At 38.9% G+C, this 18,740-nt stretch overlaps 2 protein-coding genes across 2 annotated transcripts; both read left to right on the forward strand.

Annotated features, from left to right (window-relative positions):
- The first annotated feature begins 1,420 nt into the window (after window positions 1-1,420).
- LOC133575227 (uncharacterized) lies at window positions 1,421-3,453 on the forward strand. Its single transcript, XM_061927806.2, has 4 exons — window positions 1,421-1,723; window positions 1,791-1,898; window positions 1,959-2,077; window positions 2,134-3,453. Exons 1-4 carry the CDS (start codon window positions 1,486-1,488, stop codon window positions 3,001-3,003), a joined length of 1,335 nt encoding a protein of 444 aa, XP_061783790.2. The 5' UTR covers window positions 1,421-1,485; the 3' UTR covers window positions 3,004-3,453.
- A 1,867-nt stretch (window positions 3,454-5,320) lies between these two features.
- On the forward strand, window positions 5,321-16,086 carry LOC133575313 (uncharacterized). Its single transcript, XM_061927959.2, has 5 exons — window positions 5,321-5,572; window positions 9,478-9,579; window positions 12,908-13,026; window positions 15,129-15,965; window positions 16,044-16,086. The coding sequence occupies exons 1-4, from the start codon at window positions 5,425-5,427 to the stop codon at window positions 15,957-15,959; spliced, it is 1,200 nt and encodes a 399-aa protein (XP_061783943.2). The 5' UTR covers window positions 5,321-5,424; the 3' UTR covers window positions 15,960-15,965; window positions 16,044-16,086.
- The last annotated feature ends 2,654 nt before the right edge of the window (window positions 16,087-18,740 follow it).

Genomic DNA, 18,740 nt, shown 5'->3' on the forward strand with positions numbered 1-18,740 from the left:
AGAAATGCATACTTTAAAATAAAAATAATATACAACTAAAATAATAAATACTGATTACTCCTGAGTAATACTAAACAAAAATATAATATAAATTATAAAGAAACCCTAATTACTCCCGAGTAATATAATACTAAAATATGTATAAAAAAAAAATAGTATATACAAATGGCATAAATACAAAATAATGTTAAATGAATACATTTCAAGAAAAAAATACATGCTTTAAAATCAAATAATATAAAACAAAAATATGCTTTAGTAAAAATAATAAATACTGATTACTCTTGACCAAACCAAAAAAAAAAAGTACAATTTAAATAATAAAGAAACCGTAATTACTCCCAGGTAATATACTATTAAAATTGGCACGGCGTGGCTCGGTTGGTAGATCGGCCGTGCCAGCAACTTGAAGGTTCCAGGCTCGATCCCCGCTTCCGCCACCCTAGTCACTGCCGTTGTGTCCTTGGGCAAGACACTTTACTCACCTGCTCCCACACTGCTTTTAATTGGCTTTCACTAAGTGTTTTTAGTCACTAGAGAAAAGTTCTATATAAATGTAATTCACTTCAAATATGTTTTAGTAAAAATATAATATACAAATAGAATAAATAAAATCAAATGAAACATTTTTTTCAAATACCTACATTAAAATAAAATCATATCAAACATAAATATTAAAAATAATAAAGAAATAACTATTCCTGAATAATATAAAACAAAAATATATTTTAATAATAAAAATATAGAAACCCTATATACTCCCGAGTCATATAAAACTAAAATACGTTTTAATTAAAAAAATAATATAAATAAATACTAATTTTTTGTGAAGAAATATAAAATATAGTTTTAGTTTAAAAAAAATTATGCCAAAATACTAAATACTGGTGAACTTAAGGGGTTGATGGGTTTACAGGCAGAAATAAAATAAAACAAAACAGTCTTGCCATGTGGTTGCTGCTCTGGGACTTGTCATAAAGACTAATAAATGCATGACATTGCAGTTCAACTATTAAAAACAAACACAAATCTAGACGATTAGTTTTGTCATGAAAACTTCAGTCCTTTCTGAGGTTGTACTTGTAGTTACAGAGTTTCACCAGCAGGTGACGTACAGGGTGGTGTCATCAAACAATTGCGATGAAACGAAAGGAATTTTTATGACGTGAAAATGATGCAAATCATCCCCAGCCTGCTTAACTCTGGCGTTAGAATCATGGATGACTGAATAGACCACCATTTTTTTAGTACTCCTCATAAAATGTCAAATATGGTCAGCTGTGAAACGTCATTGAGGCAGAAAATACATATCAAAATCATACATTTGTTGTTGTTTATCAGCTGCAACTCATATTTAGATAATCACTGGCCCCGCCCACCGCTGCTTCTGATTGGCTGTTGCTGCCTGTGCCTGCAGGAAGTGGTCGCCACTACAAAAGGCAGCCCTGAAACGTCTTCACTGGGCTTATTTCAGGAGTGTGAAACATGAGTCCCAAAGCAAAGAAGACAAGTGTTGCACTTTGCTGGGCCACAGCGCTTCTTCTGACTTGCACTTTGAAGGTGGACTCTTACCGTCTGAGGAAGGCAGATCACAGGAAAGATGCTCCAGAGGTCAAGGCCGCAGGCCTGAGACGGGGCAGAATTGTATTTGGGAAGAACCCTCAGGCCATGGACGCCAAGACATCAAACTCTTCTGACAACAATTACCAAGCTGATGTTCCTGGTCGGGATCACTGCAGTATTTAGTTGTTTTAATTCATCTTTTGTTAACTCAGCGGCTCTTCATGCAGCAGCACCAGTGCAGCAGGAAGCATTATGGAGTTCTCTGGATTGTGCTGCTGAGCAGATGAAGCTGAGGGTCCAAGCACCAGGACTTCAACACATCAGTGTGCAGCAAGGTAAAAAACTTGTTTTTTAAATATATTTCCATTTAACGCAGATCTTTTCTCCTTTTCCAGCTAATGGCCGTCCGTTGCCTTTGTCCCTCGTGCCTCCAACCTGTGGCTACAACATGCTCTGGAACTCTGGTGGGTTCCTCATGTTGGTTCCTTATGGTGGCTGCCACATGCTTCAACAGGTAATGTCTGAGGAACATGTCAGTGGATTGGAGATCAACTCTGTTTTGCCCTCAAGGGGGGAAGTTTTGTGCTGCCAATGCTTTGGCAGGAACTTCCTGTGTCTCTCTGGTGCCCCAAACCTCCTGGGACAACTGCAGCGCCATCAGATCTTCAAGTCCAAGTCCCTCCTTTTCTGCTCCACAACCCGGAGATGCCTACTTGGCCCCAAGCCCGAGTTGCACCCGTCGTCCCTCAGAGCCGCAAGTCGCCCTCTGAACCCCAGGTCCAAACCCTCCCCTCTGGGCCTCAGTACAGCAAGTTGCCTTCAGAGCCCCGGGTCCAAATGATCCCACCCGGGTCGGACTTCCCCGTGGCCGCTGTACCGCAGGACCCTAAGTTACCCCCTGACTCCCACGTCCACACCCTTCCCCCCGGGTCTCTGCTTCCCTTCCCACCAGTGCCTCATAACTACATGATGCACCAGGTCCCAATGGGGCACACAGCTCCTCAGAAACCCTATGTTCATCAACATCACACGGTGCCACAAGTGGGTCAGTACTCTCTCTTCAATCCTCATGCCTGGCATTTTGTGGGATATCAGCCACCTCCTGGGAAACACCCACCCACCCAGAAGGACCCTAGAAATCCAGGAATGCAGTCACATATTCCCTATTTTCACTGGCATCCTCACTACCCTCTCAATTACCCTCTCAATGACCCTCATTACCCTCTCAATGACCCTCACTACCCTCTCAATGACCCTCACTACCCTCTCAATGACCCTCACTACCCTCTCAATGACCCTCACTACCCTCCCAGTGACCCTCACTACGCTCCAAAGCAGACTAGAAGACCAGGACCAACCACAACTGCAGCACCTTTCCAGATCCCCCCAGAGCTAATTCCCTCTTATCGGGACTTCATGGCGATGCTTGATGCTCAATGAATGTGGCTCCAATAAATGTGTTAAAAAAAAAAAAAAAAAAAAAAAAGCTACCCTGGTACTTGTCATCTTCTGTAACTATTCTGGAAATGGAGCACGTACTATAGTCAAATGTTATGTTAGATGTGTACCATTGCAGTGTTTTGCTACATTTGAGTAAGCTAACATACCCAGAGACGTCCTAGCCTTCTAGCACACATAATTCAACTAAATGTTCTTTTTCTGTAGTGACATCTTTATTGGATCATTACGTTGAAAAATAGGTGTTATTTCTAGAATCGGTCTGAGCCTGTTCTCTGCCATGTTCGATGCACCTACCCAAGAAAATTATAAATGTCTAAATTGTTTTCATATTTCAATTTATTAACTAAAATGTGTAATGTTTGCAGTGAAGTTCTATAGATCAGTGTTGAACCATAGGGCCAGGGCCCATTGAGCCGCGAGCGCCCTCTCGAGGGCCACCAAAAAAATCTGTTTCTCAGCTGTGGTCTGTATAAACCACAGCGAATACGAAGGTCCTGAGTAGTCCTGCGTTCAATCCCGGGCTCGGGATCTTTCTGTGTGGAGTTTGCATGTTCTTCCCGTGACTGCGTGGGTTCCCTCCGAGTACTCCGGCTTCCTCCCACCTTCAAAAACATGCACCTGGGGATAAGTTGATTGGCAACACTAAATGGGCCCTAGTGTGTGGATGTGAGTGTGAATGTTGTCTATCTGTGTTGGCCCTGTGATGAGGTGGCGACTTGTCCAGGTTGTACCCCGCCTTCCGCCCGTATGCAGCTGAGATAGGCTCCAGCACCCCGTGACCCCGAATGGATGGATTCTCAGTTGTAATACACCTTTCCACCACTTGTGGCAGTAATGACTATCAAACAGAAGTCTGGCGCTAAAGTCAAAGAGAGGTTTCTGAAACACAAAACTTAAGACTAAAGTGGTAAAGCTGTATTTGTATTTGTTTAGGTAAACCACATTTAGTTGTATGCAAATGTTTTTTTCATCATTTGAGTCGCTTATTTGTGCAATATTCAGTTAGTACTTGTTTTTCTAATCATTTTGCCCAAAGCCTAAAGTGTCTGTGTAAAATAAATCATCTTTGTGATTGCTTCATATCATTTGACAAGATTGTAAACTGTACGTAGTTATAATTATTGAAGCCCATTAAAAAGAGTATGGTTGCTAATTGGGTGTTAATATTTGAGTGGGTCCCGGCCCCCTATGTAGTGGGAAAGGTTAAGAACCCCTGATATAGATTGTTACATTGAAAAGTTTGAGTATTTCCAGAGGCGGTTGCAGCCTGTTTGGCGTAATGGGCAAAAAAACCCTCTGGTGCCCACCAACCCTCAAAAAAATATATAATTGGATAACTGAATGTTTTGTTTTGTTTGCAATAATGTCTTTATTTATATAATAACATTAAAAATGGATGGATTGTTCCTACCAATAAAATCGTAGGTATGAACTGAAACCACTGGAAAGCGAGAAGTGTCATATTTTAAAGGATTATTAGTGGATTTTATAATGCCACATTTCAGGATATTGGTAGTGTAAAAAATGTCCTGTGTTATTTATTCAAAGTGTTTCATTCTTGGCTGAGTCAAACCAAAGACTATAAAAATGGGACCCATTACCTCCCTGCTTGGCACTCAGCATCAAGGGTTGAAATTGGGGGTTAAATCACCAAAAATGATTCCCGGGCGCGGCCACTGCTGCTGCTCACTGCTCCCCTCACCTCCCAGAGGGTGATCAAGGGTGATGGGTCAAATGCAGAGAATAATTTCGCCACACCTAGTGTGTGTGTGTGTGTGTGTGTGTGTGTGTGTGTGTGTGTGTGTGTGTGTGTGTGTGTGTGACAATCATTGGTACTTTAACTTTAACTTTACAGTGTATATTTTTAAAACTCTTGTTTAGTGGAGAATGGATGTAGTACCATAACTGACCTGTGAGTGTCACCAATGAGCCACGGCCCACTCAGACTTCCAGGAAATGAAAAGAACAAGAGCTCACGTAACTGCTAGCTTATTTGCTAACTTAAAGCTGAAAATGTATGTAAAACGAATATATATTTAGAAATTATAATACTCTATTACTATTTACATATTTAAAGACGTTCCTGTGATGGTGAATGGAAATGCACAAACTCGTAAGACTAAACTAAGCTAATATTGCCATTATGCTCAAAGAAGAAGATGCCAGCCAATAGGATTGTGACATTTAATGAGCTGAGACGTGCCAAGTTTGATGAACACAGGTGTGCCCTCTTGGCATGATGAACACAGGTGTGCCCTCTTGGCATGATGAACACAGGTGTGCCCTCTTGGCATGATGAACACAGGTGTGTGTGGTCCTACGTGGGCCCTCCTGGCAAAAACAAGATATTTTCCTTGCATCGAGTGTTTGTATCTTTACTTGCTTTGAGTGTCCATTAATATGGCGGCACTCCTGTGGTTTCTTTTCTCTCTTGTGCCGAGTTTAAAGTGTTTTCCATGGCAGGCGTTTGGTGAAATATCTCCACGCCAGTTAGCAAGTGAGGACGTGAGGAAGGGCAATATTGTCTTCAACGGGAAGCCAGAATCAGGTAAGCTTTAAATGATGTAAAACTGCTGTGATAATTGTGTAACATGTGAATTGGTATGTTATTATTTATGTATGGAAAGTAATTTACGTTGGGCAGGAATTTTTATTTGCATAGTATTGAGTCACATTAGTTATTTTTAAGTTACACATTTTGTTGTATTGTAATTATTTTATTTTATACGGTCCCGAATTTTAACTCCTCCCCCGTCCGTTCCCCATTCGGGCACTCGGAAACAAGTAGGAACCAAAATGCAGGGCTATATAAAATAAAATATATTACAGCAAATGTGTTATTTATAAATGGTTGATGTATATACATTTCTGACATGTAGAAATCAGTGACACACGCACACGGCTGTCCACTTCAGTGGTGTAGACCAGTGGTTCTCAAATGGGGGTACTTGAAGGCAGAGGTGTGGACTCGAGTCACATGACTTGGACTCAAGTCAGACTCGAGTCATGAATTTGATGACTTTAGACTCGACTTGACAAAATGTAAAAAGACTTGCAACTCGACTTAGACTTTAACATCAATGACTTGTGACTTCACTTGGACTTGAGCCTTTTGAATTGACATGACTTGACTTGCTACTTTCCCCAAAACCCAAAGATGAAAAAGTTATTCGGGAGCGCTCCGTATTTTTCATTGTGTACTTGTCTATCAGCGTTGCGTGTGTCAGCTGGTGTGCTCTCAGTACAACAGCCAATCAAATTAGATCTACTTTGTTTTCATCACACAGCATTCATCCAATCAAATTGCAGGACAACCAACGAAGAAGACATGTCCAAACCACACGCCAGTGAACAAAAAATGATACTTAAAATAATTTTGTTTGGGTATAAAAATTACGAGGTGGTCAACACAAAACGGTTTGCAGTATGCAACACATGCGGTTCGAAAATTACTGATGGAGAGGCAACAACTTCCAACTTCGTCCGGCATTTGAAGTTGCACAAAGAACGGTAAGTTTTGAATGTAAGATAACGTTTATTGGCTAAGTAACGTGACTTTTATTTGCAGTGTAGTTAAATCAGTGAGGCTGTAAACTCACTGCTAACGTTATAACGTTATTGCAAACACGGGAATCTGTTGCAGTTCACTACCTTATTCATACTTTTTGTTCAGTGATTTTTTTAAGCAGGGTTACGTTAGTCAATATATCACACGTAACGTTAGACGGCGGTCAGCAGCACCGCGTATTTTAGCCACAAAAAAAGACAAAAATAGTAAAATAAAGGTCAGTTAAAATGTATACTATATTATGAATGTGTACCGTTTTAGCTAGCTTTCTGACATACTGTTGGTTGTTTACCTCAGTGGTCCCCAACCACCGGGCCGCGGCCCGGTACTGGTCCGTGGATCGATTGGTATCGGGCCGCACAAGAATTTTTTATTTATTTTTTTAAATTAAATCAACATAAAAAACACAAGATACACTTACAAGTAGTGCACCAACCCCAAAAAACTCTCTCCCCCCTTTTGTTCTGGGCATTGAACATGAAGACTCTTCCTTCACTGTTCCGAGTGGCCATGAGAGTCTTGGCAGTGCCTGCCTCCAGTGCTCCAGTGGAGCGAGTTTTCAGCCATGGTGGCATCATACTACGCCCCCATCGTGCACAAATGACTGACAGACTCTTGGCTAATTTGGTCTTTTGCAAATGCAATGCAGCATAGGGCCCTGACATATAAAAAGTACAACTTTTTTGTTATGTTCACGTATATGTCATGTTTTTTCAATGTTAACACTTTTGTACAAATAAGTACATTTGCACTTTATTTTTCAATGTGTTTGTTCTGTAAAGGAATGAGTTAATGTTTAAAATGACTGGTTAATAGTGCTATTATAAAGTGCAATGTCAGCACAATTTTCTTTCCTGCAATTTAAAATGCACTTGTTTTAATAAATAAATACAGCGTTTGAAAAGCATACACAATCCGTGTTAATATATTAGTCTGTGGTTAAAAGGACTTGAAAGGACTCGAAACTCAAAATGCAGGACTTAGGACTTGACTTGAGACTTTCCAGTCTTGACTTTGGACTTGACTCGGGGCTTGCCTGTCTTGACTCGGGACTTGACTCAGACTTGAGGGCAAAGACTTGAGACTTACTTGTGACTTGCAAAACAATGACTTGGTCCCACCTCTGCTTGAAGGTATGCCAAGGGGTACGTGAGATTTTTTTTAAATATTCTAAAAATAGCAACAATTCAAAAATCCTTTTATAAATATATTTATTGAATAATACTTCAACAAAATATGAATGTAAGTTCATAAACTGAACATCATATCAAGTAGGCTATTCCATTCATTACCATAAACCCAGAGTTTCCCCCAATGCCATGATGGTTTGACCCTCACTAAAATGTCTGTCAAAAAGAACTGTGAAAAGAAATGCAACAATGCAATATTCAGTGTTGACCGCTAGATTTTTTGTGGACATGTGCCATAAATATTGATCGAGATTTATTATTTTGTGAATAAATGTTTAGAATTAAGTTCATGAATCCAGATGCATCTCTATTACAATCCCCAAAGAGGGCACTTTAAGTTGATGATTACTTCTGTGTAGAAATCTTTATAATTGAATCACTTGTTTATTTTTCAACAAGTTTTTAGTTATTTTTATATCTTTTTTTTCCCAAATAGTTCAAGACCACTACAAATGAGCAATATTTTGCACTGTTATACAATTTAATAAATCAGAAACTGATGACATAGTGCTGTATTTTACTTCTTTATCTCTTTTTTTCAACCAAAAATGCTTTGCTCTGATTAGGGGGTACTTGAATTAAAAAAATGTTCACAGGGGGTACATCACTGAAAAAAGGTTGAGAACCACTGGTGTAGACTTTACCGAACCAACTGCGCATGCTCCGAACATACATACACAACTACGGATGCCCATAAGGGACATACAGTACATTATACTCGTAGGCTCGTAAGGTGAAGTTTTGTACCTGACACCTCAGGTGGGATGGAAAAATCCATATAACACGTCACGCTAACATCACGTGACACCTGATGAAGGCTGCAGAAGCAAGGTAGCCGAAACTTGTCAGGTACAAAACTTTTCCTTACTAGCCTATATAAATCAACCATTTACACCGCAAAAACTGAAATCTAAGTAAGATGAAATATCTCAAATAAGGGTGATATTTGCTTATTTTCTGTCTAAGATAATTCTTCTCACTAAGCAGATTTTATGTTAGAATGTTTTTATTGTTTTAAGGGTTTTGGTCCTAAATGATCTCAGTAAGATATTACAGCTTGTTGCTGAGATTTTATGACCTATATTGAGTAAAACATGCTTGAAACTAGAATATCAACTGTTGCAAAGCTGTCTCATCAACACTCAAGTATAAAACTACTTTTTTTAAAGTAATAATTTCTTACTTCAAGCATGAAAAAAAAATCATGATGCTGTGCGCATATCATGTCAAGATAATGGCACTAGCATTTACTTAAATTAAGAATGTTTTTCAACATATTGAGCAAAAGGGTCTTTTTTTTTTCTTTTTTTTTCTACCAAGAAAAGTGCACTTGTTATTAGTGAGATTATACTTATTTTAAGGTATTTTTGGGTTCATTGAGGTTAGCTAATTGTACTTGTCTTGGAAAGTCTTGACAAGCCAAATTTTCTTGTTCTATTGGCAGATAATTTTGCTTAGTTCAAATAAAATACCCCTCATTTTTGTAATTTTTTTCTTGTTTTTGAACACTGACTTTTTGCAGTGTATAAATACACATCAGTAGGCGAAATGAACCTCTTCAACATAAAACAAATGTGTTACTTGAAAATACTAATGTGACTCAATAATATGTAAATAAGAATTCCTGCCTAACGTAAATGACTTTCCATACATAAATAAGAATAACATACCAAATCAAATGTGTTTTGAATCCAGAAAGACTGTGGGGCCTCGTGGAGCTGTCGCTGCAATGTGGACCAAGACACATGAAATTGAAAGTGGTGGGACGTGGTGCTGCCGACTTGGCCCTGGACCTGGGTATAGTCTATTCTATTCTAGGGCTGCAATGATTATTCCATTGAATTAATTTGATATGTTGCTTCGATTAATCGTTTGTGCGTAACTAGAGCTCTTGAATGTAAACAGGGGTGGGTGGTTCGATACATATATTGACCTAGTAGGGTTGTACGGTATACCGGTATTAGTAAAGTACCGCGATACTAATGAATGAACAGTCTCTGAAACATACCGGTCCCGCACACCCCCGCGTGGTTTACGAGCATGTTCGGCGGCACACAATCACAGAGTACTTACAAGCAGACAGTGTAGACAGAAAAGGGAGAACAGACTCACTTTGGCTTAAAAACTAAAGATAAAGGTGAAGTTATAACACTGAAAAACCCCCAGGAAGAGGTGCTTTAAGACATGGCTAGCTAGCTAGCGGCTAACGTCCATCCGCCGTCGGCAGTGTTTTAGCTACTTCTGAATCACTAATCCTCGCCTTCATGGTGACAGTTTCTTACAAGTATCATTATAACTGCAGGACAATTAATAGCTAAACATGCTTCACTACACACCGTAGCTCACCGGCATCAAAACAAACGCCATTGGTGGATCGACACTAACATCCACTGTAATGATATCAAGTAAAAGCACGTATAGAGTCGATACTACTATGATTACGTCTGTTTTTTGGCATCACAACATCTTTCGTTTTTTATAAAATGGTTATGTTTATAAACTCAGGAAATATGTCCCTGGACACATGAGGACTTTGAATATGACCAATGTATTGATTGATTGAATGTATGATCCTGGAACTATTTGGTATTGGATTGATACCCAAATTTGTGGTATCATCCGAAACTAATGTAAAGTATCAAACAACAGAAGAATAAGTGATTATTATATTTTAACAGAAGTGTAGAACATGTTAAAAGAGAAAATAAGCAGATATTAACAGTAAATGAACAAGTAGATGAATAATTAATTTTCTACCACTTTTCCTTCATGTTGACAAAATAATAAATGATACAATATGTTACTGCATATGTCAGCAGACTAATTAGGAGCCTTTGTTTACTTACTACTAAAAGACAAGTTGTCTAGTATGTTCACTATTTTATTTAAGGACTTAATTACAATAATAAACATATGTTTAATTTACCCTAAGATTTTTCATTAAAATAAAGCCAATAATGGAATTTTTTGTGGTCCCCTTTATTTAGAAGAGTACCGAAATAATTTTAGTACCTGTACCAAAATATTGGTATCGTTACAACACTACGACCTAGCATGGATAAACATATGTATATTTTTGTATGGAAATGTTTTTTTTTGTCATTAACAAACTCCAATAGTAGGATTTGCACCATTTACACTTTATATAAATGATATATATATGGGGGGGGAAAATGTTAAGTATGACCAATAATGTCTGCGTAACAGCTTGGTGTTCGTTACCCAAATGTGTAGTGTCGCCCAAAACTAATGTGAAGTACCCGAACAGAAGAATAAATGCTGATAACATTTCAACCGAAGTGTATATTGGTCCGCGTCACCGTAAACTATTAACAGTAAGTTAGCAAGTAGAGTACCAATAGTTTTGAGAAATGACGCAACATGTTATCACATCTAAATTAGCAGCCTTTGTAACCCATTTTGAAATAGTTCATTATTACTTACAGTATATGCATAAGATATTTTGATGTGTTTATCACAAGAAGCTGAAATATATGCAATACAGATTTTAGGCCATTGCGCCCAGCCCTAATTGAGGCTATAATGTGTTTTATTGGAACAATCTAGTCCAGTGATTGATCTAGTGCAGTGGGGTCAAGGCCCGCAGGCTAGATCCAGCCCACGAATGATCTATGGCCCCTGGGATAATATTAGATTAGTATTGGAACACAGCCGCCGCCTGCTGTTTTGCACGCACCAACAGTCCATCAGTGTTGGTGCTAGGAATTTTCAAAATGGGGTCCCACTTTTTTGTAAGCGTTTTGAAAACAAATGATAAATTCATGCATTATCTTGTTACATCTCACATTCTATAGTGTGTTTTGGAAAAAGGTTGTCATAAATGTTTAATAAAAAAAAAAAAAAAAAATGATAGACACATTTTTATGCATTTGTAGATTTATTCAGTTATAAACATTCATTCACTTTCTTCTTTCCTTCATGGATCTAAACTTTACCGCTGCCGCTAGTTTTTTTCTATATTTTTATTTAATATTTTCTGAATGAGTTTGTTCTATTTTTGGCCAAAGTAAGACAAAGAAAACAATCTCAAGTTGTCTATTTTTTTGTTTTAATGCCATGATTTTAATAGTCTGGCTCGCGTGTGCACAGATTTTCCCCCACGTGGCCCCTGAGCTAAAATGAGTTTGACACCCCTGCACTAGTGGTACGCCAAAGAATCACTCAAATATTGAAACACTGTTACTGTTCAAACTGTCTGTTAGTGGCCAACATATTAAATATACATGTCAATGTTAGCTAAAACCTTTGCTTTGTTAATGAATACTTGGGCCTACTACACTACTATATTTTAATGTTGATCATTATAGTGCAGTGGTTCTTAACCTTGTTGGAAGTACCGAACCCCACCAGCTTCATATGGGCATTCACTGAACCCTTATTTAGTGAAAAATAAAATTGTGTTTTTTTTTTTTTCAAGTTCAAGACAGTTATATGTTTTTGGTAACACTTTAGCATGGGGAACATATTCTAAGTAACACAGACTTAATTTAGTTATTTGGTTAGGGTTAGAAGGTTAGGGCCAGGGTTAGTGTTAGGGTTATAATAAGGCCATGCCGAATAAGGCATTAAGTATTTAATGATTAGTTAAGAGCCAATATGATACTAATTTGCATGTTAATAAGCAACTAATTAATGGTGAATATGTTCCCCATACTAAAGTGTTACCATGTTTTTTTTACTGGTGCACAAAATGAACCGTGCATGAACATCACCTTGTTCAAACAACAAAACCAACACAGTGCGTAAACTCACAACAAACTACACACCTGCAAATCCGTCTGACTATTGCTGTTGTCGTATCCGTAAAACGCAGATAGGGAGAAGTTTTTATTTACACGATGAGTCGGATGTGTTTTGACCTGCGCCGAACCCCTGAGGCCGACTCACCAAACCCCTAGGGTTCGATCGAACCCAGGTTAAGAACCACTGTTATAGTGGTACTTGGAGAGCCAAGTGTTTTCGGAGGTGGTACTTGGTGAAAAAAAGTTCCATAACCACAGATCTAATGGATAGATTACTAAAATAATGGATATCTGCAGCTCTAGTCTTTTCAACAACTCTGCTCAGGATATTTGTCATTTGCCTGACTGCCCTCTTGTCACAGGCGCTGGATCATCCCAACCTTTGAGCAAGGCACTGGAATCTTGTGGCTATTTGCTGCGTGGGAATGCGTTTGGCCTTGTGTTGGTAGTTCCCTATGATGGTTGCCACGTGGTACAGGAGGTATGTGGTTACACTTACACCTTGCAAAAGGACAGCTTTTCACGGTATTGTCAGCATTGTTTTTAGATGTGAAAATCCTCATAGCAACAAATACGGTACTGAATTGAACACTTTGGGCACAGTTGACTCCATAGGACTGGAGTGATGCAAGTCTTAAAGCACATTGCTGCCCTCTTCAGGACGAGGGTAGTACTCAACAAATGTAATATCTATTCTTGATTTAGACAGTTTGAAAATAAACTTGTTTTTAGTAAGAGTTGTGTGTTTGTAGCTTTGATGCTAAGCTGTTTAACTGTCTCAAAGTGTAGCACAATTGTGCATTTTAGCAATTTTTTTCATATAGACTAATATGTCAGACAATGTAACAAAGGAATGTGACATGTGAGCAACATTAATTAGCAAAGCCAGGTAAGCTCCAGTGTTAACATTAGTCACATGTTAAGTTAGCCTCCTGACTTTAAAACAATACATAATGAAACTGTTGGCTTTCATGCCTTTAGCTGACTGACATATTGAAGCAAAGCACCAGGCTTTTTTATGTTTGTTTATTTTGAACACGCTAACTTGGCCTTGTTCACACTGCAGGCCAATTCAGATTTTTTTGTTCATATGCGACCTGTATCGGATTTTTTCATGTCAGTGGGATAAGTGCAATACTGAATTTGTTTTATCTGACTCAAACCTTTTTCGTATATTTGGGATATGCGTCCTCAATGTGAACGCTCCCGCGCTCAGGTCGCATTTATCCGACCAGAACGTCATCAGAAAGCGATAAGCGTCGTAATCTTTGGCCAAAACGGTTACAAAATGAATAGTTGACAACGCGGCAGAAAAAGGGTGAAAATGTTTTAGGAACTCACGTGAATGTTTTACCACTCCTGTCTCCGACTGCTGGCTCAGAGGTATGACATGGAAACAAAATATCCCATAAGTCTGCCAGAGTCAACATACTTGTCGTCTTCTACACGCAATCATTTGGTCCAGAAGATGTGGACGTTAATTGCACAAAGTCCTTAATATTGCCACAAATGCGCCAGTACTGAGACCGAATACAATTGAAGCCATTTTTACTTCCGTAAACACTGCTGTGCGTGCGACGTCATGTCCGCATGCGGGTCAGATTGCATTCACATTAGAAATCAATTTGTAATGTGAGCAGCTTTTATATAAATAAATCTGACCCTGCGATCCTATTCACACAATACAGCACATATTTACTAGAGGTGGGGGAAATAATACATTTTTAGATGCATCGCAATTCGGACATGGACCATTATAGAATTGATTATTAAATGTCAATTGATTTATTTATTGTAAATAAATGAATGCAGAGAGTTCTTAAATGTCTGACTGCAGTGAACCAGCTCACAGAGGTCCGACAAGCTCCTTTTATTATAGGGCACTTCTGTTCCAGTTTTGCAAACATTTTCATTCATTTAATAAATGTGGGAATTAAATAAACTGTTTCTTATTCCAAATGAATAGCTTAAAAAAAAAAAAAAATTGCAAGTGATAAAGGTTTATTCAGTGAAACAAAACATATAAAACTGCATCATTACACAAACTAAAGATGCATCAATAATTGTAGCTTCTGAATCGTAATCGAATAGTGAGGTGCCAAAAGATTCCCACCTGATATTTATTGTCACACAGTTCAGCATGTCCAAAAAGAAGTAGGAAGAAGCAGATCTTATTTAACCCTGAAGCCCTTCTCCATTTCAGAGCTATTAGTACTTCACTTATCACATGATGTGTTCATAACAAATACTGATAAATAGTTATTGTAGGAGCTTTTGCCCACAAATGTATATATATATGATTGTAGTTTTTTAAACCATCATATTAGTATTGCTTGATTTCTTCATTCATTCCATATGTATTCCCACAAAAAGGACAGGCAACATTTATGAATGGACTTTGGTTTGTTGATCAAGTAGTGAAGAAAGTGAGGAAACGTCAAGTGTTCTGTCTGGAACCACCGGGGGCACCGTTGATCCCTTTCTAAACAATCTACGGGAGGCTTGCCTGCAGAACTCCTTTATGGCACAATTGCATATAAATCATGTTTTTCTTTCATGGCACGGATTACTTTTTTCTTCCAGAATGGCTATTATGTGTTGCGGATGATCTACCTGCAGACTCCAATCACACTCACCTGTCCATCTCCTGCTTTGACTGCCGGGCCCCCCAGCCCTTTACCAATTACCAGGAACACATACCGTTCCAAGCGGCAAGCCTATGACCCTTACCAGCAGTATTATTTGAATTACCTCTACTACATGAATATGATGGCAAATAATCCCCAGACCACAGTTCCTCCCCAACCAGTTTACAATCCCATCTATCATCAGTTTGGCTACAATCCTTCTAAGCCCACCACTCTTCCCTTGTCAGACTCCTTTAACCATCCCCGCTATCTTTACCCTCAACAATACCCATATTGCTACATACCTAATGTACTTTGTCCTTATTTTCCTCATTACCCGGGACAAAAACAACCAATGGAACCTACTACCCAAGCTCCAACTACATCTAGAGCCAACACTGTAAGCACCACGACTCGAAGGCCGTGCAAGCAGAGTACCAGCACAACTACACCAGCCGGATGCAAGCCCACCACTACAAGTACTAAAGCACCACTCAGCACCAGCACAACTCCATCCAGATGCAAACTCACGACTACTACCAGAACTGATGCGGCCAAACCAACGTGTAAGCCCAAAACCACCACACCGAATAAGCTCTTCACACCATACGCCCAGCACCCTTTTGCACCGGAGATTTCATCCATCAGAAAAAGTCAAATCCCCAGAGATCCTAAAAGGGTTCCTTATAGTAGCTACAAATCTGCTCCACTACCAAACTACCAGTACTGGTTTGCTCAAGCGGTGGATCAAGACCCTCACTTCGACTGGGATGGTCTAGAACCTTAGCAGCTGGTAAGCATCACTAAGTTGTCACTTTCCACATTCTTTTTCTCTTGCCCTGTGAACAATCTTTGATTTTCTCTCTTTCAGGGATTGTAGTCCTGATGCCATTCAATAAATGTTTTATTGACAAGTTGGTCTGAATGATCCTGCCTTTTTTATGTATGTATGTTACCCTCCAGGAACGGCATCATAAACGGTACATCTACCAAGCTGTACACGGACTATTAAAAAGTAGGGCAGTTAAAATTTAAGTGATTTAATTAATCTGATTTTTAAAGTTTTATTGCGTTTAACCCATCTGCAGCGCCTAAAACCCATCTGGCTACACGTTTCAGACAGTTTGTCCAAGCATAATCATCGAGCGTGAACAAATAGGCGGTTGATCAGGTAGTGACGGGCTGTAGAAGCCAACAAGGTAAGATGGAAGATGCTAAACAGCACCTTTGCTCTTCATGGGACATTGGAGTACAACTAAAGTATCATGAAGTAGTCTTTTTACCAAAGCACTTCAAAAAAAGCACAAAACCGTAATGTTGATTACAATTTATTTCCTGGGTGTCTTTGCTAAAGCAAAATGAAAAACTTAAACTAATTTAACCATGATTGATTCAAATGAATCTGGTAAAAAGATAATGGTTTGACAGCACTACTCTAAAGCATAACCAAGTTTCATTTCTACAGTATCCGTGTCATTCATACTTGTTTGATCATATCAATAGTACCTCAATTTACAAGCTTAATGGGTTCTCTGAAGAAACTCTAGACTCTAAACACTTGTATCAAGTCAATGTGGGAATTGATATAAATCAATTTAAAGGGTTCCTATACTTAGGATACTCACGAAAATTTGAAATCTAACCATGGAAGCATGGTGGAGATGTTTATCAAACAATCTTGTCTTCCAAATGAGCTCTTTGGAATTTGAAGTGAAGTCTACTTGTATAGCGCTTTTCTCTAGAGACTCAAAGCACTTTACATAGTGAAACCCATGATTTACATCATTAAGTTACATTTAAACCAGTGAGAGTGGTACTAGTAGCGGGTGGGTAAAGTGTCTTGCCCAAGGGCAGTGTGATGGGTAGAGTGGCCGTGTCAGCAACTTGAGGGTTCCAGGTTTGATCCCCGCTTACGCCATACTAGTCACTGCCGTTGTCCTTTGGCAAGACACCTTACTCGCCTGCTCCCAGTGCCACAACACTGGTTTAAATGTAACTAAGATAATGTGTTTCACTATGTACAGCGCTTTGAGTCACTAGAGAAAAGCGCTATATAAATATGATTCACTTCACGATGGCAGAAGCAGGGATCAAACCTGGAACCCTCAAGTTGCTGGCACAGCCGCTCTACCAACCGAGCCATGCTGCCGTACACAGTTTGAGACTTTAGTGATTTATTTTGCCTTAAGTCAGCGGATAGCTCCATATATGGAAGAGGTTTATCTGAAGAACTTTGCGTGAGTCCGCTATTTTTATTCAGTTGAAGTTCGAGAAAAATAAGAAACTTTATCTTCCTGTTTTGGGCCAGATTGGCTCGTAGATGCAAATTAATGCTAAAATCCTCCGCTGTTGCAGTTTCTAATGCAAAGTAGGACATAGTTCTAACTTATATCTGTCAGTGGACTTTATATGGAAGCACTAAAAAGTACAACATGGCCGACGGGGTGGAGACTCAGTCAAAGGGGGCTTGGCCTGGAGGAAGGCTTCGGACGTAAATAAGACCGCCCGCAAAAGGCGGCGTTCTAAACAGACGTTCAGAAAGCGGCTTAAAGATGGTCTGTAAAACCGAATCTATGCAAAATGTTAACCAAAGAACAACCATAATGTGTTTAGTGCACCACAAGTGTTTTAAATTAAATGTAGGAAAAAAAAAATCATACAATCCCCCCCAACACAGCACCATTTTAACATAAAACATGCCTTTTAAAAAGAAAAAGAAACTTGGATATAAAATATTGTATACAATTAGAATGTTCTACCAAGAACTACAGTAGTTTCATGAAGTAATGTATTGTACAGATTTTATCTAGGACAGTGGACTTCTACAGTATCTCTTTCCAGCTGCTTCTCCTTATTTTCGTGGATAAATGTGTGCCATTCATGAACTTAACATTCTTTGTTGGCGTTAGACTCTTTCTGCTTCATAATGGTGATAGGGTCAAACTGCTTTGCCAAGTGTGCTAGACGCTCTCATCTTTTTGATGAATTCTTCAATAAATATCCACTTTTTCTTCTCGGCACTGTCCTTTACACTTTTTTCCTTCCCATGCTTGTAAAGGTCCATAGTGGGTATCAGATGTTTTAAGCCTTTAAGGGGTTCGCTGTGAGACGTGGAGGCTTGTAACTTAAAGCATAACAATTAGCGGCGAGATAGCTCCTAACACTCCTAAGTTGCGGTAGAATAATAATATGAGATGTGAGGCGTGGACTCACTTGTGTGAGATACTACATTTATAATTGAAGTATGCCGAGTGGGCTACGTTAGGGTCACCTACCACAAAGGCCTGTTAATAGCATTTGTTTTCAGCAAACAAAACTTCTTTTAGGTCTGTTCATCTTCAATAACTATGTGTACAATTAAATACTGTACTGTTTTGTCACATTTTAAAAAATGCACAAAATGGAAATATTTTAGATCAGGGGTTCTTAACCTTTTTGACCTCGGGGCCCGGAGCTCACTCAAATATTAACACTGAAATGGTAACCTTACTCTTGTTTTTAATCATATTCAATAATTACATAAACCTACTTACAGTTTAACAGAATTAACTTTGTCAAATGATATGAA

Source organism: Nerophis lumbriciformis, linkage group LG35 (genome assembly GCF_033978685.3).
Source record: "Nerophis lumbriciformis linkage group LG35, RoL_Nlum_v2.1, whole genome shotgun sequence".
NCBI classification, from domain to species: Eukaryota; Metazoa; Chordata; class Actinopteri; order Syngnathiformes; family Syngnathidae; genus Nerophis; species Nerophis lumbriciformis.

What these genes read in the sequence shown, in the direction of transcription:
- LOC133575227 (XM_061927806.2), top strand. Translation starts at nt 1,486, where the DNA reads ATGAGTCCCAAAGCAAAGAAGACAAGTGTTGCACTTTGCTGGGCCACA. An exon ending in ACACATCAGTGTGCAGCAAG is followed by an intron (nt 1,899 to 1,958) that starts GTAAAAAACTTG and finishes CTCCTTTTCCAG; the next exon opens with CTAATGGCCGTCCGTTGCCT. An exon ending in GCTGCCACATGCTTCAACAG is followed by an intron (nt 2,078 to 2,133) that starts GTAATGTCTGAG and finishes TTTGCCCTCAAG; the next exon opens with GGGGGAAGTTTTGTGCTGCC.
- LOC133575313 (XM_061927959.2), top strand. Translation starts at nt 5,425, where the DNA reads ATGGCGGCACTCCTGTGGTTTCTTTTCTCTCTTGTGCCGAGTTTAAAG. An exon ending in CAACGGGAAGCCAGAATCAG is followed by an intron (nt 5,573 to 9,477) that starts GTAAGCTTTAAA and finishes TTTTGAATCCAG; the next exon opens with AAAGACTGTGGGGCCTCGTG. An exon ending in GTTGCCACGTGGTACAGGAG is followed by an intron (nt 13,027 to 15,128) that starts GTATGTGGTTAC and finishes TTTTTCTTCCAG; the next exon opens with AATGGCTATTATGTGTTGCG.